Source organism: Aquila chrysaetos, chromosome 18 (genome assembly GCF_900496995.4).
Source record: "Aquila chrysaetos chrysaetos chromosome 18, bAquChr1.4, whole genome shotgun sequence".
In the NCBI taxonomy this organism is placed as follows: domain Eukaryota; kingdom Metazoa; phylum Chordata; class Aves; order Accipitriformes; family Accipitridae; genus Aquila; species Aquila chrysaetos.
The window spans coordinates 16,041,591-16,065,206 of NC_044021.1; the positions used below are offsets into that span (position 1 = coordinate 16,041,591).

Sequence of the window (23,616 nt, forward strand, 5' to 3'; positions counted from 1 at the left end):
TACAGCTATAAGGTTTTCCAACAAAAATTCTCTTTAGAGTGTAAAACTGCCTACTTGTTTCCCCAAGACACAGAGCCTCCAACGACGTGGCTTAGCGACAGTGGTTTATTGGCCTCTCTGAGAGGATGTAGATTTGCTGGTATATATCTGTCCAGATCACCTGGCCAGAAACATATGGGGATGTACAGGAAACAGAAATCTTCAACTTGCAGCAAATGTGGGGAGCAGCCTCTACATGAAGAGCAAGCCTGTTGCATCCCAAATACAGCCTGAACCTGTGCTTTGTAATTTATCTGGAAACCCCAGACCAAGACCATGCCCCATAGACAAAATTCCTATACACAGAAAGGTGCTGTGTGGGGGAAAATGCAGGAAAATGCTAGTCCTTAAACAAATAAACTGTACCCAAGATGAATCAAATATAAGCAGCTGAAGGTCCCATTAAACTGCCAGGTTGTGGGTGGTTTTGTTTGTTTAGTTGGTTTTTTTGGTTTGTTTGGTTTTTTGTTGGTTTTTTTTTTTTTAAAGTTCATTTGATTACAGATTTTTAAAAGTGCTGGGTTTTTTGGTATTTCTTTTACATCATTCAGTTACTAAAATAAGTTGAAGGTGTGATGAATGCCATTGTGTATTGTAGTTTTGGGGTTATAATTTACATATACTGTACAGTGTACTTTGTTCTGCAGAATAACTTTCAAAGTAACAGGATCAGGAAAAAAAAGAGATGTTTCCTTTATAAATTAGTATTTTCCTGTAGCTAATCATATTATTTGAAGATATGGTACAGAAATAAAACAAATCTTATTGTTCGAATATTTCTGTTCTTGTGATGATTTATCTCTGTGTTTAGTGAACAGAATTTGTATAAAGTCACAGTCTTTACATAGCTTTTCATGGTGCAGACTTAGCAGGTAAGATTCCCAGTTAAATCAATAAAACTTCATTCTCTGTTGATAAAGTCATTAATGCAAAACACTGGTGTTTTTGTGGTTTTGTTCTAGTTGTTCTCCAACATTAAAGATGGTGAAGGTTTACAGTTGTTTGAGCAAGGTCATCGCACTGCACACAAGCAAGAGTGTCACACCATGGAGGCAGTGAGGCTGGTGGAGTTCAACCTGAAGCAAGTGCTCACAAAGCTCATGACTCACATCTTTGGTGATGGTAGGTTCTTGCACCTTTTTTCCTGGTCTGCTGATGACTGTAAGCATCTGGACTTTAGAGAAACATTTTGCTGCATAATAAAAACAAGAGGCTTAGGGGTGATGGTGACAGCTCGTTTACTGAAACAGCCATGTGGGTTTATTCTAATGAGAGTTGTAGTCATTTTAGGAGTCTTCATTCATATTCTTTACTGTTACTTTTTTGTCTTAAATTTGGTCAGAGTTCCATCCCAGTGTCTTTTAATGTCAGAGTTACTGGCTATTGTTTGACCTTTCAGCTGTAATCAGTACTTTATTTGTTATTGTTCTTTAATACTATTATATCCACATCTTATAAAATTATTGAGCACAGCCCAACAGGCCACACACTCTTCTCTTGGGTTTCCTGAATACTGGTGCACACAACATTGTGTTGAATCATCAGGTTCATGTGAAGAGGTTTTGGTACGCAGGGTAACATAGTGGGCATGAATACAGGTAGGGACGTGTGTCAGACCCAACTACAGGCGCTCATCTGGCAGAACCCATGTTTTAGAGTGGATGCGGTGTGGGTCCTGCGAGAAGAGACGGCTCCAGCTCCAGCACAGAGCTTCTGCTTTGTACTTGTGAGCATCCCGTGTCCCCGGACAGAGTGTGGCTGTGGCATCGCAGCTGGAACTGTGTCAGAGCTGAGTACCACTGGGCCCAGAGCTGGCCAATGTTCACACCTTGCACCGGCAGCGAGGAACTTGACAGAAGGGGTATGTACGTATGTGCATGTGCTGCTTTGCTGCATACGCGCTCAAAGTGCCGTTTTCCTCGTGCAAATAAATTAAACCTTGCAGCTGAGGGGAGATGGTGTTTGTTAAGTTTGCACCAAGCTGAAAAATAATTGTTGTTTGGTACTTAGAGTGGAATGAGGAAAGGTAATGAATGTCCGCGTATAGGAAGGAAATATCCTCTCTTCAGAAATACCTGCTTTTGGTTTCAGGAGTTGAATTTATAAATGGCCTGAGTTAAAATTGCTACGTTAATGCTGTTTCCTGGCAAGGAGGCTTCTCTTCTGAACTGATTCATTTTTCTGTTGAGGAAATACTGGATAGCATTAGAATGCACAGGTTATGCTGGCTATTTTCAAAGAACTTTTAAGATGCTCACTGAATTTAGAGCAGTAGTTTCAAGAGTGGATTGATAATGGTAGCAAGTCCTGTATATGACTGCTTGAATATTTGTCTGAAATTCTCAAGCTGAATTTACAGCAAGCAAAACTTTTACCAGTTTTTGTTCTATCCCACCTGGACAAGAATTTTTTTTAAGTTCTTGAGTTCATTTTTTCTTGTGGTTGTATTTTACTTAACAGTGGCCTTTTGAAACATACAAAATTATGATCAAAGTGAGTAATAGTAAGAAGAGTATTTTTTGATCAACCTCAGATGCTGAGGATGTTGTTTAAAGTGAGCAATTTCTAAGAGTTATTATTGATATCCGAGACTGCAGTGACATCCTTCTCTAACAGCTGACAGATGCTGCACTTTAAGCTTCAGTATGTTGGCTATTACTAATTCTTCTATAGTGCACACAGTAGCTAGAAAGACATTAAAAAAATGTTCTTAAGTGATCATAAACCTACTGACTGAAAGTAGGTGCTGCCTTCTTACTGTACGGATTTTCTGGTTTTATGCCCCCAATATTTTTCCTGAAATATAAATAGAAGATACAGATAGTGATTTAAATATCTCTTTTTTCTTTTCTGTTTTTTGTTCCCCATTCATGGAAATGTGAAGTTCTTTCCCCTTCACCTTCTTGATCTTTCTGTAAGCTGTCAATACAAACTGGAAGGTAATAGTCAAAGAAGCAAACTTCATGCTAGGCACTAGACATGAGATGGGGGTGCAGTGCAAGTGACCTGGGGCACACATAATTAAATTTGTCTTTTGACAGCTGCCATCTTTTAATTTTCATTTTACTCCCTTAGATTTTAAATTAAATTTAAATGTGTTTTACTGTATTTATTGCTCTTGGAAAAATTCTGGTTTTTTTCTTCTTGTGAATATTCCATAAGGCCCCATGTTCTGTTAAAAGCAAAAATTTCATTCCTTTTATACTTCCCATCAGGTGTATTCTTTGCAGCCTGTACTGTCAGCAGAATATTGCAGTGAAGTTGCACATCTTTTCTGGCAGGGTATTGTGATCATAGCTGCAGTAAGCTACTGAAATGTTGCGTTGTCATACAGTCAACTGTTATTCATAGGCAGATTGTTTGGATTGCAGAATAAGTCTACTGTGGAAGTTAGTTTTGCATGAAGTAGTTTAGGCCTAGTCATGGTTTAAGCTCAGCCAGTAACAAAGCACCACGCAGCTGCTCGGTCACTCCTCCCCGCCCCGGTCCTGGTGGGATGAGGGAGAAGAAAATAGAAAGAAAAGCTCTTGGGTCAAGACAAGGACAGGGAGGGATCACTCACCATGTATGGTCCCTGGGCAAAAGAGAGGCTCAACTTGGGGAAGAAACAAAATAAATTTAATTTACTACAAATCAAATCAAGGATAATGAGAAGTAAACCCAAACCTTAGAACACCTTCCCCCCACCCCTCCCTCCTTCCCATCTTAACTCCACTCCCGATTTTCTCTACTTCCTCCCACCAGCGGCGCAGGGGGACAGGGAATGGGGGTTGGGGTCAGTTCATCACACGTTGTCTCTGCTGCTCCTTCCTCCTCAGGGGGAGGACTCCTCACTCGTCCCCTGCTCCAGTGTGCGGTCCCTCCCATGAGAGACAGTCCTCCATGAACTTCTCCAGCATGGGTCCTTCCCATGGGCTGCAGTCCTTCAGGCACAGGCTACTCCAGCATGGCCTTTCCCACGGAGTGGCGGCCATCTTGGGGGTCATCCCCCTGCTCTGGCGTGGGCTCCTCTCTCCCCGGGCTGCAGGTGGGCATCTGCTCCCCCGCTCCCCTCCATGGGCTGGGGGGGGACAGCCTGCCGTCTCACTGTGGGCTAAAGGGGCATCCCCTCCTCCCCCTCCTTCCTCACTGACCTCGGTATCTGCAGAGGGCTTCCTCTCAGATTTCAATCTCGTCCTCTACTGTAGGTTCCCCTTCCGAAATCTGTTCTCCCAGAGGCGCTACCACCATCCCTGATGGGCCTGGCCTTGGCCAGAGGCGGCTCTGACTTGGAGCCGGGAAGGCTTCTAGCAGCTTCTCACAGGAACCACCCCTGTAGCCCGTGCCCCGCTACCAAAAACCCCACCACACAAACCCCAAAACAGGCCTGAAGTCCTGGACTTGGATAGCTGTGCTTCTGCAGTGCTCCCCTGGGAATTTACCAGTTCAGGTTGATGATAGATTGAGGATCTCTGCAGAAAGGTCAGATCACTGACCTGTTTTTTTTGTTTGTTTGGTGGTTGTTGTTGTTGTTCTAAGTTAGTTTTCATAATATTTAGCGAGAGTTTTGCTTTACTTGACTCATCCCACACTATCTGGATACTTTAGTGTTGACTACATGCCAGTAAACAATATAACAAAAGTTGTTTAAAGATCACTAGGTTGTCATGAGGAAAGTCAAAGACTTCATTAAAATCTGCACCTATATTTATTCCCAAGGTTTGTCTTTTTATTTCTTCCTGGCTTTGCCAACAGGCAACAGATATTAGAGGGGGAAAAAGATCTGGAGCATGCAATCGTCTTAAATACTTGACAACATAAGATAGTGGGGTTTTTTATGACATTTTCTAGCGGTATGCCATGCCTGATTTTGCATTCTACAAGTGATGGACTTTCAGTTTCTTTCATGAGATTTTGCTGTCAGGAACCTATTTAAAATAGGTTTCTTAGTTTTCCTCTATTTCCCCAAGATATGGTGCATATTTCAAATCCACTCATTTAACTTACACCTCCATCTCCACATGCAGATCTGTCATTGTAGGAAGTCTGTTCTGTCTCATTTTAGTTACCTTGTAATGAGGCTTTCCAAAGTTAGCTGTCTTAGGTTTCCTCATAAAGTTAGTCAGTCTTTCCCAACTCCAGTTCTTTCTCTAACCTTTCTGTAGTTTGCCAAAAGCTTTCTGGACCCTGAGAGATTCAGAAGTAATCTTACTATAGCAAATGGAATAGAATGATTGTGTGCTGGCTCTGTGACCTGTTGGTTAATGTTAAATGGCTCAAAATTCACTGCTGTCTCATATTTATCTACCCAGTTCCTTGGCACTGGTAAGAGAAGGTGGGAGGGTGAAGAATGCCATGCTTTGACTGATGGTTCTGTCACTGCTGGTTCCCACTGAACAGCCACTGGATGTCTTTTAAATCAAACACATTGTTCTGCTCTTTCTTCTTAACTCTGTTGTACTGATATCTCCTTAGAGTGCATGGAGTTTAAAAAGAAAAAGAAATATCATGTATTGAGGACATAATGGTCTGGCTAATAACTTCTGAAAAATGTGAGCTAACATAGGTTTATGGGCAGCCAGCTCCTGTCTGCTGCAAGTGAGATGAATTAGCTGAAGCAATGAGATGCAGACTACTTACAAATCGACACACTCCTCAAGTGGGCATGGCTTGATACCTTCTGTGCTCCTCAGCACCCACCCTGTGCTCTTCTCCTTTTTTTCCCATAGATTCCTTCTCTAAAAATAATCCTCACAGCAACAAAAAGAATTTCTGGTCAGTGAAGACCATCTGGGTCCCTGGCTTTGTTGCTTCTGTGCTGTAGCGTAGCAATAGGCTGCTTTAATGTGTTGGGTTTTTTTTCTTTTCTTTCTTTTTTTAGTGCCTTTGATCAAGCCTTTTTCATTATGAGACTCAATTAGGCTAGCACTGACAGATACTTGTTTGGCTTAATATCTGATAACACCATTACTTTTGAGTGCAGGCTATGACCAATTCCTTACCTGGATGCAGTACTCAGAAATAACAATAACTATTCACTTTTTCCTTACTCCAATTGGAGTAAGGAAAATGTAAGTTACTAATGGACATGAACACACTGGAAGGACTCCCGTGAATGCTGTGAAATGAGCAGGTGCCCTCTGCTAATATAAATCATCTCTTTGAACTAGGGAAATTACTGAGTTTGTATCTAGTGATCAGTCTTTGGTTAGATTCAGCATTGTGCTCTTTTAAGTGCCTCTGTGTTTTAAGACAGATATCCATCTCTTGGCCTCCTAAAATTTCTAGAAAAGATCATTTTTTTTGCCAGCATTTCATAGGCTCTGTGTGAAGAAATAAATTAGACCTAATCAGGTAAATTATATAGTACTACAGAAAGCCTAATCTTCGTAGTCCTTTTAAGTCTTTAGTAGTTTAATTTGCTGAATGTGAGCAATGTCCTTTATTCCTTGGGAATATATTGAGCACCAAGACAATATTTTGTATCTAAATAATAAATGTAGCCATTCATTCTGTGACAGTCTATAGAAATGGAGTTAGAAGGCTTAATCTTGCCAAAGGCTGAGCACCCTCTGCTTTTCAGTAAAGTCTTCCAGAGCCAAAAGTCTGAAAGAACACTTGAATGTAAACTACGGAGGTATTCCCAATTGTCCTGGCTACTGTATGAATAAAATAATTGTGTTATATGGGATTAACTACTAGTTTAGAGAACAGAATGGAGGTGAGAGTTGTTTCTTCATTGTGAATTTTTGTTTTATTCAGATTTTTGTTTGCTTATTTGCATTTAAAACAAATGCCTCTTAAGTACTAATATGCATTAAAATTCAGGATTAAAAAGAGCTTTAAATTCATTTTTTTACCTTTTAAAATTTATTTTAATTAAAAACAAAAGCAGAGAAATCCTTTTTTTCCTAGAGCTTCATTGTGAAGTAATCAGAGGATTAAAAAGAACCCATTATCCAAATGTTGTTACTGAACATGAAACTACTTGAATATTCAATGTCATTCTTGCTGCAGTTGCAAATTTTGCAAGCTAAATGAAGATATTTTATATGTGCGTGGCTTTACAGTCAATGCAGAGTTGTACAGCCCTAGGATTAAAATGCATTTATACCAAGATCAGGAAATAAAAAAAAATGTTTCCCGCACACCGTACCGTTGTATACACATGACTTTTTTCATCTATGTAATTTTTTTTATTGTTATGCAGACAAAAAAGCAATAAAGTGATTGCTGTAAGTCAGTTACAAATGGTATAATTGCTAATACTTCCAGTTTTCTGAGTTCTGTGTGTAAAATTATCAAAACACTTTTTTATCATTCATATAACTTTCTGAGGTTGATTTTTAAGAGAGAAGAGAAAATCTGGAAGTACCAATGTGTGTGTTTTGAAACCTGCCTCTCCAATTGGAAGTTCATAGCATCCAGAGAAGTTCCCCGTAACTATTAGGTATTTTATCTTTTGGCTATGTATGTATGCTTTTGTTGTAACTTACTGTTTCAGTTTCTGTAGCCACATTTAATGCTTCACAAGTAATCAAAGAAAATCCAATCCTTGAAGCTACAGAAAATGCTTTAATTTGAAAAACTCTCAGTATAAATCATGCAATTTCATTTTTTAAGTTCCTTTTATGAAACAAACCCCCAAAAGCCTGAAAATCAAACCAGGGGTGTTAACAGTTATCATCACCCACACAACCTTTTCTGTGCCCCTTATTTTCAAAACTGGACCTGCCTGGTTATCAATGATCCTGTGAAGCTGATTAGCATTTCCTTAACTGAAGGGAAAGATGGGCTTAGGGTTAGAGCATTAGCCCACAGAATTTGCAGTTCAATTCTCTTTCGAGTTTTTATGGTTCATGTTTCCAAGACACTTTTTTTCCCTGACGCCTAATGGCTAGGAAAAAATTCTTTAGTGAAACAAAGCTTGTGTAAATGATTACAAGAACTAAGAATCATCAAATATAATGAGGGCCATGACAACACCCCTGCTTTTGGCGGCACAGTAGACCTTGCCCTCTTCTGGCTCCGCTGCTCTGAGATGCCAGGGGTTTCCTTGCTCTGCGCAGTGGTACTTGCAGAGGTGCTGAGCTGGGGAGGAGGGAGAGTTACCCAGTGGCACCTTTCTCATACACTTCACATCCACACGAAGTTAAACTCTGGTCTCCTGGGTGCAGAGTACTCCGTGTGTGTTGTTATACAGCATACCTTAGTCATGTACAACTCTGTGTATATATATTTATATTTCTATGTATTAATATCTATTTTTAACTTTCATATTTAAACATATACAGAAAGAGTAGCTTTGTATTTTAAATGGGTTCTGATGAAAAAGAGTACTTGCCTAGCTGATCCATAAAATGCTAAGTAAAAATTAAAGACAGCTTTTCCTGTGGGGAGCAATTAGTCATTTCCTGGTGCAAAGAATAACAAAATTACTGACTTCTCCATGGTCTTGGCTCATTTTTGTTCGATGCCAGGTGGTTGCTACAGTTTGACAAATGATTGATTTGGTTTCAAAGGGTGCTTGAATTACACAAAGCGTTTTTCGTATTAGGAAAGACATGGTCATTTTTTTCCACAAGTTTTAAGATTTATCGCCTTGCACAAGTGTTGTAAATTAGTTTTTGCTATTTATTTTCTCTGGATTGCTGTAATTGGTGTCATTAGTTGAAGGGCAAGTTTTACAGATGGTTGGAGGGATGGCCTTTTATGCATACACCCTTCATATTTTATTTTTTAAACACTGCTACAGGACTTCAAGTCAGATGGGTAGACTGCTACTTCCCGTTTACTCACCCTTCCTTTGAGATGGAGATCAACTTCCAAGGAGAATGGATGGAGGTCTTGGGCTGCGGGGTCATGGAGCAACAGCTAGTTAACTCAGGTATTGAAACTCCTTTACTTCATTGACATCTCTATTAGCAAACACTTCAGGCACAATCAGCTTCACAGTCTGAAATGGCCCCTTCTCCCCTGGTGAGCGCAGACATCTCTGTTTGAGGCAGCCGCCACAAATAGTCTTCAGGTGGAATGCAGCCCTTGCATGCTATGATTTGAGGGTACCAACTGAGCGAGAGATCTGGAGCCTGCAAACGGAAAGCTTGCCTTTTATTTTGTGCAGTAAGGAGACAGACAGATGTCAGCTTGAAAAGAGAAGCTGACGAATTAGGGTGTATGTTCTTTTTTTTCTTCCAAGAGGTGTCAAGTGCATTCATAGTTACGATTTAAAAGCAAATAGCAAAATAAGCAAATAGTGTCCCCTAATATTAGGAATATCAGAGTGCTTCTGTATCTCTAAAGTATAGAAAGAGGAATGTGATATCTTTCATATTGCTATTTGGTCAAGGGGTAAATGATAGGTTGCTTTTTGCTTTTGTTTCTTTTCTCCTCAGGTTGGTTATTTATGAGGTTGTAAACTACATTAACAGCAACATCATTTATTTTAATTGAAACTATTATAGAGTAATGTCACCTGACAATTTTGCTTTCTAAAACTTACACCTAAGTACAAAAGGAAAGGAGAAATTGGTGTGTTTTTTCTGATTATTTTTATATAGAGAATTTTACATGCTTGGTTTTTCATGTGCTGAGAATAGGCAATTCTTTGTAAGCACAGGGCAGACCGCATGTGCTCAGACCTCTGTCATTCAGTGTCTTCCAGTACTATTTATTAGGTATTGGGAGCCTTTTGGAATATGATCCGTTTAATTCTTGCAAGTGTGCTTTCAGATAGCCAAGTAAATTCAGTTGACTTTTTTTTTTCAGTTGGTTTCCTAAGCTATTGTTGTATTTTCATGGGCTCTAAATTCTTTCTGTTGAAGTCCAAGTACAATAGCTATGAATGGCTCAGTTTTGGCCCCAGTTATTTGGCACAGCTTGTTTTCCTCAAAGTTTGCATGTATATTAATGTGATCATTTTCCTTTTAAAAATATATCCTCTTCCAGAGTTTCTCCCCAATGGGTTAATGGTTTATACTAACATTCTTTCTCAGGTTATTGTGTTCATGGTGTGGTAAATATAATATAGCTTCTGATCAGCCTCAAAAGTGAAAGACTACTGTGTAATATTATTTCCATCAGATGTAACACACCAATGGCCAGGCTTTCTTCTTGAAAAGCTTTTATGTTGCTTGGATCTTATCTTTAGGTTCTTTTAATGTGTGTGAGAAGAGCTAAACTGTGGCCTCAAAACAATTACTGTATGCATTTGTGTCTGTGTGTATGTGAATGAATGTACATGAAACACCAATGGTTTCTACAGTGGTCAAAGTTTTCCGTTTACTCTGCCTCAGCTCTTTTTCACCTTTCTGAATTATGGTCTTCAAAATTATATCCCTTCTGTACCAAAACTCTACTAACTATTCATTGCAATTGTAATCTTGAAACTCGTGAATTTAGTAACTCAAGTCTAGCTTTTGAATACTTCTAGACTTGTATTATTAAAACAAGCAAACAAAAAAGAGATTCTTTCACTTTATTAGCAAGATATTTTTAGAGGGTGCAAACTCAGTTGTGGAAGTGCCAGTCATTTTTCACTTCATTTAGAGAGAATTGAGCTTTATGTAGCCACAGTTCTGTTTTTCCACTCCCTCCGGTAGCTCTGCAAAAACACTTGGCTACAAAAGCTGAGTCTAATGTATCTCAATGTGATTTTATTGAAGCATTGGAATCTGTTTACCACAAGTGAGGAAAAAGTGTGGCTAATAATGCTGGCTAATGATTAGCTTATTTGGTTTAATGTAACAATGAGGACAAAGTAGTTCATGTTTCCACTCAGGTAAGGAGTCAAACACCAGTCTTCCTTGTTTACTGCTGCTCTGAGTATTCTCTTCTTTAATCCTCTTTTGCAACAATTTAAAACCCCAGTAGGTTCCTGGCATGCCAACTTGCATCTATTTATGGTGAAGCCAGGTTTGCTATTATTAACCCACAGATTTTTTTCTTTTGAGTGTGTTATGGCAGCAAGCTGCTTTTGCCCAAAACTGAAAGTCCACAAGTCCAGAAAGGAGATTCTCTGTGGAGATGGGTGAAGGTGCAAATTTTCTTTCCTAGCCCGTTCATCCTTTTTTGTTAGCAGAACTCAACTGCCTTCCAAAGCCATCCCACATTTAAACAGTGGTAGTTTTTTAATAGTTTATTTTTTTTACCTTTTGAATATCCTTAATGCCTCCAGTATCCATGATCAATGGATATTACTCTGGTCCCATGCCCCTAAATTTCTTTGAAACATCAAAGTTTCAATTTTAAAGCCTTCCATTTTAAACCAGTGCAGATCAGCAGATCAGGAATAGGATCTTTGTCATACTTGGGAAGGAGGCCTGTGACTTCCCAATAGCTCTGTCTTTGTGCCTTTTGTTCCAAATACTGCCTGTTCATCTTTATAGGGGGCAGGGTTATTTTCAGTGGAGATTTCCTGGCAAAAGAAATTGAGGTGAACTACCCAGAAAAACACTAGGTTGTGGTTTGGGGTTTGTTTTGTTTTGTTTTTTGTTGTTATCCCCACCATTTGTTTACTGGTAAAGAAATTCCTTAACTACAGGTAAGTATCCCATTGCCCAACATGAAAGCATGCATTTAACCTCAGAGCACTGACTCACACCACAGACCTGCTCCCTCTGATGAGAGAGTAAACACTGGTGCCTAAACCTAGATGCTCTGTCTCTTTGTCAGATGTGTAGAATAGGCTCTGCAAACTTCCTATTCCTGTCTCAATCTCTTCAAGGGCTCTACCAGAAAACAATGCGGTAGGACTGAATGAAAAAAAGGTATGTTACTCTTTTTTTGGCTGGCTAAGATGGTGCTGAAGAAATATTTCACTCTTGGTGTGCCAGTTAACCAGGCAAATGCAGACAGATCTTTTCATGGTGTACTGCACAGCTTGCTGATTAAAAACTGGAGAAGAAACTGATGAGTTTGCAGGTTTTTGTTTTTTTTTTTTAATATGGTCTATAACATTTCTAGTATCTTGCAGTTTGGGATTTTTGTTTTATGGGTATTTTTCACTTGATATTGACTATTAAAATATTTATTTCTGAAAGGTAATGTTTGCTGGCACCCATTGCTTTTTCTTCCATAAGACAATATTTTCCTAAGGGAAAGGAAGAGAGCTTTTACCTTCAAAATCCTCAAGTCCTTTTGTTTTGTGTGTTACTATTTGAATACAAAAGACTGGTTTGTGAGGCAGTCGGAAACAGTCACTCAAAACAGAAGTTGGATATGCCTGGTTATCTATGGTGGTTATAATTTAAACAGTCAGCATGCTTCAGCACAGGTTTTTTTTTATTTTCATTTTTGTTTTGTTGAAAATGTGTATATTCATATATGAATATACATGAAACAACAAAAATGCAGAAGGACTGAAGAAGCCTTGTGGAGGGATGAAAAGACAAGGTCCATGCTGTGAAGGGGCCAGGGTATTAGCCCTAAGTAGCTGTTTCTTTATTGAGATTTTTTTAGTCTTGAGTGAAGAATTCTATTGTAGCTTTAACGCGCTGTGCAATCAGCATTAAATTTATTGTTATTTTCTGAAAGACAATATCCTATTGAATTTTTCTGATGCCTTCTTACCTTTTGGAAGGAGCTGTTCTTTGATTTCAACCACTTTTAAATAGAACGTGATACAGATATTTAGTATATGTAAATAGAAATGCATTGTTTATAGGGAAAAATTATCAAATATGCTCAAATGTATTGATAGGTACTCTTCATCACCTACTTTCCTTCTCTGTTCTTTTTTCCTTTTGAGATCTGTGAAGAGTCTCTGTGGTCCTCTTCTTCTGGTTTTGTTTTGGTTTTTTTGTTTGGATTCCTCTCCCCCCCCCCCCCCCGCATGCTTCTTAACAAACTAGATTTCTAGTTTCTGACACAGATCTCCACAGCACAGGTGTGATAACCCAAATATGAGAGGCAACAGAACAAAACAGCACTTTTTGTTACAACTTTATTGTGTGTGGACTTCCATAGTGCTTTATCTCACCCTTGAAATTTCACATTCTTAAAATGTTAAACCAGATTAGCATTTGCCCAGGGAGGGACAGCCAGCCTCATTCTTGGTCATTCACTGAGTAGTGGTAATGGTCCAGTCTTCTGAACAATTCAGGTTTTCTGTGTTAACAGCAACAAAGGTTTCTGCTGTCTTGGTATGTGGATGAGCAGATAAAATTTGATAAAGGCTGTTAAGTACCACTTCCATTAAAGCCAATCCAGCTATTATTTTTTAAGAGTTATTTGCATTCAGGAAAGTCTCCTACTACTAACAAAATGGAGAATATGGTGTTATTTACTATTTTCTAACAGTGATAGTTGCTATTTTTAAAAGAAAAACTATACCCTATGACTGTTTTTATATAATTGTTGAAAAAATACGCACTACTGCAAAGATGCACAGAATTGTAAGGAATGATGTTACATGTTCCCCTAAGGCTGATGGCGCTAACTAGAGCAATTATTTGGTATAATGTGAACATAGAAGATCACTATTATAATCAATGTTCAATAAGAAGTATAAAATCTAACTTACAGTATTGTTTAACTTTCCATTTTTATGTGTGTTTGTTTTTCATCTTAAACTGTACCTGAATACATAACTTCAATAGGAATGTTATGTATGAATTTTGATATAAAGAAAAGTTTATTTTTATTCTGGTTAACACTGGGAAAAATGCAGAAACTTTACAGGGTAGTAACAAGTACTCTCAGTTTTAGGTCCATGATGAGGATACAAGGAAATTTTATGGTTCAGTAGAACTAATATCAATTAACAGCATGTAAGGTATTTATTTCTGTGCTTCAAGAGTTCATTATCCAAGATTTGCAAAAGTTTATTGGTAGGTGCCAAAGCTCCCAAGTCTGTATGGAGTTATATGTTTCAAACCTTTGAATACAGGATGTTGCTTACTCAGAGGCTGCGATCACATAGTGTTGCTTAGTACCTGTACAATTGGAAGCAGTTAGGGTGTGATCCTTTGCTGATTGAAATCAATAGCCACATTCTCAGTGCTCAGTGTTGCGGAATATGTTAGCTGGGATTGGAAGCAGGAAAATTGGTCTAAAATTTACCCCAAAACCAAGAGACTAACAAACAACCCACATCTCCCTCAAACCCCCAAACAAAACAAAACAACCTATAAAAGAGAATTCCGTAATTTTTTGGTAAGACTTCTCATGATGTTTTTGAACTCCTGAGGGATGCAAGAAAATAACCTAAGGGTGGCACACCAGATCAAACCAAAGTCCAAGACATCCCTGTATCCCTCTGTCATCATGGCACCCCAAGCAGTTGCCTGAAGATGAGTAGAACAGACATGGTTATGCTGATCCTTCCCTGATATGCCCCTGCAGCTGTCCGTTTCCTGAGCTAAAAATGGTATGTTTGTTTTCAGTAGTCATTATGGAATTTTCTTCCATTCATTTGTTGAAGTAGTTGAGTCGCAGTTACTATATGCAGTGCCTTGTAGCAAGAAATTGCATAACTTAACTTGCATGAGGAATCACTTTTTTTTTTTTTTTTGACCATCAAGTTAGAGTTACAGTTAGAGCTCCTTCTCTCTCATGTGAGAAGAGACAGTGAGTAGCTCTTTCTTTTTCTTTGTTTAAGCCACTCAGGATTTGTTTAGATCTCGGTTGTAACTCTCATCACTGACTTCTTTCCAGACCAAAGGGTCCTGGTCAGACAGTCGCTCCCTGTGTGGGAGCCGATTCATCTGTTCTGATAGTCATGATCATTCCTGCCTGCATGTTCTCCAGGTTTCTGCTGTAGGAGGTCAGTGTGTAATGTTCAAGCTATGGGCATACAGTGTTTTTGTACGCTGGCATAAAGACTTTGCATTCTCTTTTCCTTTTCTGATAATTCTTAATATTCATTTTGCTGTGTTGACCTTTAATGAGCCTTGAGTTGAAAAATGAAGGGAGGTTTTGGTACGATCACTGCCGGAGATAATTGCTTTTGATCACTGGCTGGTGGTTTGAAACATCCTGGCACACAGCCAGCCATTTAGCTCTGGATGTGAGCTCAGGTTGAGGTCTCGTTTCTGAAGACTATGAATCATGAAGGCAGATGTCTTTAGGCTACCAATAAGAGGAGTTGGTAAGACTTTCCTGCTGTATGTAGATTTTTCTACCTTCCACATCAGAAAGCAACACTGATATTTACAGTCTTAAGAAACCCATTTTATTTTTTTTTTTTTTGCTTGTCAGCTTGAATGTAGTAGGGAATGGTGTAGGGGTTTGGAAGAGGAAATGTCAGTTTTCCAGCATGAATAGTAGGAGATCGTCACAGCGTTGGCAAGGAAATGAGCAGGCGCTGGGCATTTCATAAGGTTATGGAGGGAACTTTCTGTCAACAGCGTGCATACAATTACAGTTTTAAAAGTTGCTGGGCAGTCTTGGTCATCCAATTGTGTGTAATATCCTGAATTTATAGCAAAGGTAATTTTCCCAGTACTGTAGTTCTTGTTAATTTTGTGTGTACTTCTAATGAAGAAAAAATTGCTAACCTTGTCTAAACATCTTCACAAATACTGTTAAACACGACAAAGGGAGTTTGTCACAACTTCTACAAATCAACATTTTGTTTTAAAAGGTGGTAGCTTATTTGTCATGAGTGTACTCTATGGTGAAACCTGATTCTTGAAGTGTAAGTCTTTCCCATTTGGAAGCCCTTTTACAGATCAGTTGCAGGACTTCTTTCCAAAATTTAAATAGTACTTGGCCCAGGGCTGCCACCTTCAGCCAAATACAAGTCTTAACATGTAGAACTTGTTTGGCTTCAATGCTGCAGAAAATAAATCTTTCTTTACTCGTTTATTGAAGATCATCAAAATTGATGTCTGAGGGGAAGTAAGAATTTTAAGTTCTTAACCTGTCCACTCCTTTTTGTTTTTTTTTTTTTTTTTGCAAAAGGATTATCAATTTGTACAGTTCTCCACAGGCAGCAGATTAGTAGTTAACAGAAAAATTATGTCAATGTTACCTTGCAGACACAGGACTCCTTTTTTTTTTTTTTTTCCCCTTCTTTTTCTTTTTTTTTTTTTTTTTAATTTATGAATATGTTCTTAAATCAAATATTAGTTATGGGTGAGCTAGGTTCATATATCAAGCAGCAGGGGGTGTTTTGGGGAAGGGGAAATTTAATATCTTTCATCTAGCAGTTTTTTTCCTGCCTAGCTCTTGCCTGGTAAATTACATTAAAATGTTGGAGCAGATGGTGCATGTGGCTTAAATAGTATGCAGACCCATGTTCTGTCTATGCTAACAGCTCTCTGCGGGGACCTTGAAATAGTTAACGCTGTACGTGTCTATATGGATATAGTGTATAAGGGTAAATATAATGCATTTAAAATACATTCCTGCAACTCTTCAAGGTGAAATCAAAGTTACAGAGGTATTGGTGTCTTGAGCACCTGGGGCCTCCCAAAGAACATGAGGTAAAACTGTTGGATGGGCTGGTTCTTCCCACACAGTACATCCAAAGCGATTGAAGTCTGCTGTATAAGCTTCACAGCTCTCCATCTCAAACCTCTCAGGGGTTAAAATCTGTTCTTTTTAGGTCACTGGCTGTCTCCTATGCAACCATATCACCACAGTACCTTGACGTCTCCCAGCCTTTCCTGTGCTCATTCTCCTGAGACCTAGGAGATAGTGAAGTGTCGTCATTCCTTTGTTACGGGCTGGAACTGAAGCACACAGCAGGCTGACACACATACAGACACACGCACGCTGCAAAGACTTTAGCTGCCTTAGTTAAAGTTAGCTTTCTTACAGTCCCTATATACTCAACAGAGAAAGAAGGTCTTCCAGTGTGTTTTGAATGTATGGAGGTTGTGCTGGGCAGCCTCTTTCTGTAGCTGGCTGCAGGGGGAGCCTGGCCTCCTAATTTAGGCAAGTACCTGAAGGTAAAGTGAATATCCCACAAAGAGACAATGTCTCAGATTAAATGAAATTAATGGGAAATTGGGAAGCATCTGAGTTTGAGTGACTTCCCAAGGGTCTCAGAAGTTGCCTGTGGCAGAAACTGGAGTTGAATCCAAGCTTTATATCTCAGCTCCTGGGTCACCTTTGTCTCAATTCATCCTAGTGATTTACATTTACACATAAATATACATACATTTATATATATGTGTGTATATGTATAAAAATAAACAGAGTGAGACAAATAAGTGGCCAAATAAATACAGTGAGGCAAATTTGGCCTATTTTGATTTTTGTGTGTGTGTGTGGTTTTCTCCACACACACACATGCACACACCCCTGCCCAGTGTAAACAGAAAAACTGATTGTCGCAGCTGGCTAATTTGAGAGACACTGTTGAGCTGGCAACCACTGAAATTTTGCTTTGGCCAGCCAAACATGGAGCTGGTGTGGAGTTGTGGGCTTTTAGAGAAAGATGTGATTGAATTTTTGTCTGTATGCTGCAGCATTTCATATAGATACCCACAAATGTATGTATGTGGCACATCCAGAGAAGTGTGTACCTAAGAAAATGCTGACCAGTTTAAAAGGGAATGAGTAATAGGGCAGAGGACCTGATTTTCCCTAAAAGTCTGTGGTCATCCAGCCTGTTTGTACAAGGAGAGGAGCTGTGATTGTAGTCTCCTGGGTGGCTACCAGCAAAACAGTTAAGCATGTGCTTGACTTTTAAGCTTTCAGTAGTTCATATAAAGGTGCAGATGTGTAAGTTGAGGGAGTGGGGCGGCAATTAGCTGTCCTTAGTTGACTACCACATCTCGTGGCTGAAAAGGAATTGCACATAGCCAGTGACAGCAGAAATATCAGCTGCTTTCTTGGCATTTTCAAACTAACAGTTAGTGCCAACCTCCTTCGCGATCGCAAACCTAAGTGATGGCTTGCTAGGCATCCCAGTCCAGCAAAGGGAACAGATACAGCACTGCTACATATTTACGTGTGAACTGGGCTGTAGCTTGTGCTTTTAGTTTTTGCAGGATTAGATCTGGACTCTCAGGACTTTGCCGGTTCAAGTTTCTAAAGAGCATGTATTTTTAAGTTAGGATGACTTTATATATAGAAAAGCTATTTCTTCTATCTCCTTTCATCCCACTTGAAAAAGAAATTGGAGAGAGTTTATTTCCTGCTTTTGGATGAAGATTGCCTTTGGGGTCTGATCTTGTTTTGGTTTCTTTTGAACTGACTGGAAGTAAGTCTTGGTCTTGCCTTGATAAGTAAACCAAAACACAGAAGTGAGTTGCACAGAGGTGATGCTCCAGTCAATCAAAGGGTGCATTGTTTTATTTGTTCCTCTTCTTCTGTTACCTGTGGCTACATGACCAGGTCTGATGTGTGTGCTGTGTTATAAAGTTATACCTTTCCTCTGCCTTTCCCTTTTCCTTGTCAAGATAATTTGCCTGTTGTCTCCTACTTAATTTACAGCTCTATTTTTAAAAGTTTTTTCATCAAGTTTTTCATCCAGAAGGAACCCATAAAATTCTTGAAATGTTGCTTTCTCTGATTTTATTACCTTTGACAGATTCATTATGTATGTTAGAGTTGGTGTTCTTCAACAGGATTAATAGAAGCTTACTCCCAATCTGTATGTGTTTGTGTAGAATGAACAAATACAGTATTCCATTTTATGACAATTCTATTACACCTATTTCTGGAAAATGTGTTATTTATTTACAGGGGTGTTTTGTGGGAGAATAAGTATAGGATTGAATCTTGAACTAAGTAGTTATTATAGAATTTGGATGGCCATTTGAGTTTGTGGCTCCATATGTTTTTGCCAGCTGAGTGTTAGAGTAGTACTGTCAATGGATTTAGAGGATAATTTCCCTTTCATGGTGCAAGATTACATTTTTAGTTGGAATTTATGTTCCTTATCCTCACAATTTAGGAAACTACTTTGTCTTCATGCTTCATATTCTCCTGCACAAAAATGTCTGTGAAAAAGGGTTAACTCAGTCTAACGCTAACTTTTAAACCATCAATAGTGGTTATTTGACTGACTGGTGCATGGTACATCTTTCCATCCAGCAAATGAAAGCTTCTCCCTAGCATACATGAGGCTGATTTTAGTCTGTTTGGAATCCAAAAAAAAGAAAAAAAGAGGTGGGAGAATGTGCAGTTGCATCTTCCAAAGTTTCTATTGCCTTTGAAGCAGTTTGCCCATGTCTATGTATTGACTCTCCTTCTCTTTAGTTTTTTTTTTTTTTTAATCGAATGTAAATTAAAGGTTTAGTAATTCACTATGATTTGTCTCCTTGGGATCCAGCAGGAGGACTAGAGCACCACACACAAGAGAAGGCTAAATAATGATGGATGTAGTTTATTAAGCAGCTCCCAAGTAAAAGAAAGTGCTACTCTCAAAAACCTTGAAGAGCAACAATTTATAGCACGAGGTGTTTCCCTTAACTTTATTTATGCAAAGGAAAATACAGCTAAATAATACTATTGAATTACTACACTTATGTGATGAATGCTGAATGTTTTTAATCAGCCAGGAGTTGGTCCAATGAGCCTAATATAATTCCTCATCAGGCTAGGATACCCGGCAGGGTTTTTTTGTTGCGCTGCAATATTCATTTTTGCTGTTCCCATGACATTTATCAGGACTACTCAGCTGAGGGTGGAGAAGAGATTTTACAGGCATGTCTCTAACTGTTCCTGACTCTGCTACACAAAGCTCAGTTGAGATCGTTTCAGTTCAGCTGAGATTAGATCAAGCATTTTGGGAAGTATTTTTCTTCACTAGATTGCAAATACAAACTTGATTTCTCATTTCTGGAGGGGGAGGTTTTGGTTAGGATGTATCCATCATGCATCATTTCTTGTCTTTCAGATTTCTAGTTGGTGAGAGGAATGGGTGAATGCAGGTCTTCCTGCGTGACTGCTGGAGGCTGAACACGCGCCTCGCCCCCTCTCTGCTCTGCTATTGCATTAAGAAAATAACAAACCAGTGGTAGTGTATGGGTGGTCAGCCTTCCCAAGTCCGTACCATTTATCAGAGTCTCCAGCTGAGTCATGAGACACTTGTCTTTAGAGGGCAATGAGTGGGGAAGGGAAACCTGAGCATGTCACATAGTTGAGGGAGAGCAGCAGCTTTCCAGTGATGACGGGCTGGTTGTGGCAGCAGTCCAGGCTGAGCCAGTGGCACCAGCCTCTCATGGCTCATTTTGGCCGGAGGCTGAGAAGATCGGATTGCCCAGCTGTCTGTGTGCCAGTGTACACTGATCCGCTGCTGACCACGTGGGCGAGCCTTGGCTGGAGACCTTTGTTTGAATTGCATGTAAGCAAACACAGAACAGCTCAAGAACTGGAGTTTGGCCACTGCTTCTCCGTTGTTACTGCCTGCCAACAGAATAACCTTTCATGTTATTATAAACTCTAGCTTTGTAAAAGTATATAAGTCAGCTCCACTGGTGCCGTTTTGGCTTGTATTACAAAGAATAACTTGGCTTTAATTTCGCTTGGGCTTCATTGTCAGATACCCGGGTTTGCTTTCCTGTTCAGCATTCATAAACGGGCAGTGTCTATGAGCAGTAGAGGGGATAAAACCTGCAACACGTGAATAAAAAGGTGTTCAGAATGAGGTGATTATGTTGTGAAGGATAATCATGTTTCCAGAAGGAAGGAAAGAGTCTAGAACAGGTTTGGCACCTCTATGCTGCTGGAAGTCATCTGCAGCACAGCTATGGAGAGGAGACAGCCCATTCCAGGCAGCGTAGCAGCCAGCTTTGAGCAGGATCTGCTGCTGCACCTGAAATGAATCAGGGAAAAATGCCAGGCTTTATTAACACTTTTCCCCCATGTAAATAACAGTGACAGATTACTAATAGATATTAAAGCAATGTCTCCTTTTTCCTGAACAGAACGGATGCCATAAATTATGAATTCTGATGACTGTGCGGTGAGCATCAGTAATAAGTTTGATCCTTAATATTCTGGCAGAGTCCCAGGAAACTTTTGTATGTTAACAACAAATGGAATTTAATAGGTAACTGTGGAAGTAATCTCATACCTATTTTCTTTTTGGCCAAGTGGAGAGTGGAGGGGGGAAAGGGCTTGTTTGTTTCCTTGCTTTTGAGGGCATTTGGATTATTTAAAAACTTTCGCTGAATATTTGAAAATCTTGGCAAGTTCTGTATTCTCTGGGTCAAAATGTTGGCTTTATGAAGAAAAAAGGAAGGGAAAAAAAGAATTCCCAACGAAAAGCTCATAAGCTGGTGGCTACAGTTTTAGAGCTCTTCAGCTCCTCACCCTGCAATGAGCAATAACTTTTATCTCCTCTTTATCTTAAAATTGTGAGAAGACAGGAAAAAGTAACAGAAGATTTTCTTCCAGCCCTGAAGTTGCTCATTCAAAAGTACCAGTCTTCTTTATGCTAATGACAGAGATTGTCACTGACATTGTAATTCAGAGCTTTTTCTGTTTAAAAAAAAAAAAAAAAATTAAAGTGGATTTACTGAGTTTTCTTTTAGAACAGTGATTGACACAAAATAGCAGTGGGGATTATAATAGAAGAAAAGTTAGTAGGATCCATTTAAATAAGGCAAGAGACTCCAGTTAGGACTTAATCTTTGTATGCATTGAAAAGTATTTAGCTAATTAATTATTCCAAAATAAGTACACTGAGGAGAATCCTTTTCTCATATTAGTTCAGACTTGCTTAGCATGTTTCAAAAGTGACAGTCAAAGATAAACTCCTGACTTCAACTCCTTTTTTCATCTCGGGGAAATATATTCTTAATACAATACTACTGCATGGCTCACAGCAGAAACTATAATTGCCGAGATATCTCTGCTACTGTATTAGAACCCATTGTATCACAGTCAAGACGGGGGCAGAATTACTCACTTGTAAAAGTGCTAAATTGCTTTCTATTCTTGTTGAATAAAAGCTGGTGTTCTTGGAAAGGAAAGCTGTACTCTACCTGTATTGGCACTTGCTGCTGCTATTTTTATTTATTTAATAAGAACCGGCAGTTCATCTTATAAAGGGGAGGCTGTTTTCTCTAGGGTGCTGTGGTCACGAGAGGCAAATTGTCCTGTGTCTGCCCTCTTGCTGTTATTTATTTATTTGTATAGTTCCTTGCAGCCTGAGGTTCTGGCCATGTTCATAGGAGGTGTAATAACTTGGCTGGATTGCAGGCCTTGCGCATCGTGGGCGCATCCGCAATAAGAACAAGGAAAGGCGGGCATTTACTAGAGCCACTCCAGAACAGGAAGCTGGAGTTCACTTAAGCCATCTGAAGATGCACTTAATCGTACAGTAGTTTTAAACAAAAGTTATTGTGCCTACGTTGCTATCAGCTTTCACACATCAGTAGCGGAGCAGACTGTGCGTAAGCATTTGCCATGTTCTGCATATGGCTGATTGGAGGAGCTGTAAGCAAACATTAGAAAAATGTTGTAGCATTCTCTGTAGATTTCCCAAGTTGTTCTGTGCCATGTCTGTGGTTTTATAATAGTACCCAGGTGATGAGAGTGACATACCGGTGAGTATCTGGGTTTCTTTAAATGTGACTCTATGAGCTGTTGTCCTAGTGGGACAAGGAACAAGCTGCTGCTTTGTTTTGGCAGCATGTGATGCTGAGTGGAGTTGCTTCTAGCTCAAAAAAAGTATAATTTGTGCTTTTTCTGTTTCTTTACTGTTAATCAATACAAAATGATCTCGGTAGAAGCAAACCTGTACATCCTGGGATGGAGAGAAAGAAGCACTCAATATTATATGACTGTAATTCAGTGAAAAGGAAATAAAGTGATTTTTGTGGTGCCCCATCAGTAGTTCTGTATTTGTCATCTTTGTGGCTGTCACAGCAGCACTAAGTCTTAAAAACAGGAGGGAGAGTAGGGGAGTATGCAAGATCGTCAGTGGGCATAATGTTTACATACACAACTGGTAACTTTTTTTTTATTTTATTGTTACATTACAGACCATTCATAAACACTGGCATTGCCCTGGAGTTTTCTACCGATACTTTTAAGAAAATGGTATTTCAAAACAAGAGGGAGTGCAGTTAGAAGAGGAGACAGATGGCAATTCAGGTCATCCTAAACCAAGTTTAGGAGCAGTTGCAGGAGTAGTGCAACCAGTCATTTCCTACAGACCTCTGTGGGTGCTCTGATGTCAGGCAGAGAATGGTCTCATGTTCTTGCCTCTTCTTCATGGATCAATAATTAGATCAAACTTTTTTAACAGCCATCAGAGACCTCCCCCCTTCTGGTGTTCTTCATTAAATTGGCCATTGGGTTTAAAACTTTTCAGGGGAAGTGGAGAAACAGCAGCCACTTGCAACAGGCATGCCCAGACCGTGAGATCAGGTTGGCATTGTTTTTGTAGACTAAATTAACATAATCATTCTTAGAGGTGGAAACACAATTGCAAACATCAAAAAAAATGCAGATCCTTTACTTCACCTATTTTCAACAGACAGCCTCTTGGCTTCTGTGCTTTCCACCACACCTGCAGGTGTGATACTCAGCAGTAAATCATTAATTCTTTCCTTGGAAGTCTCAACTTTGAAAAAGCCAGTGTTTGCCTACAATGACCTTCTTGCTGCCTTATGATACTCTGCAGGAAGAGAAAATCAGCAACTCTTCCCTTAAAAGGCTCAAATTTGAAAAGCTAGAGTTCCTGTACAG

At 39.3% G+C, this 23,616-nt stretch overlaps 1 protein-coding gene across 1 annotated transcript in view; it reads left to right on the forward strand.

Annotated features, from left to right (window-relative positions):
- Positions 1 to 23,616, forward strand: part of FARS2 (phenylalanyl-tRNA synthetase 2, mitochondrial) — a 249,822-nt gene that overhangs the window by 66,193 nt on the left and 160,013 nt on the right. Inside the window, exons 7-8 of the mRNA XM_030041709.2 lie at positions 1,002 to 1,161; positions 8,774 to 8,905. Coding sequence (XP_029897569.1) covers positions 1,002 to 1,161; positions 8,774 to 8,905 — 292 coding nt within the window. The remainder of the gene's footprint in view (positions 1 to 1,001; positions 1,162 to 8,773; positions 8,906 to 23,616) is intronic.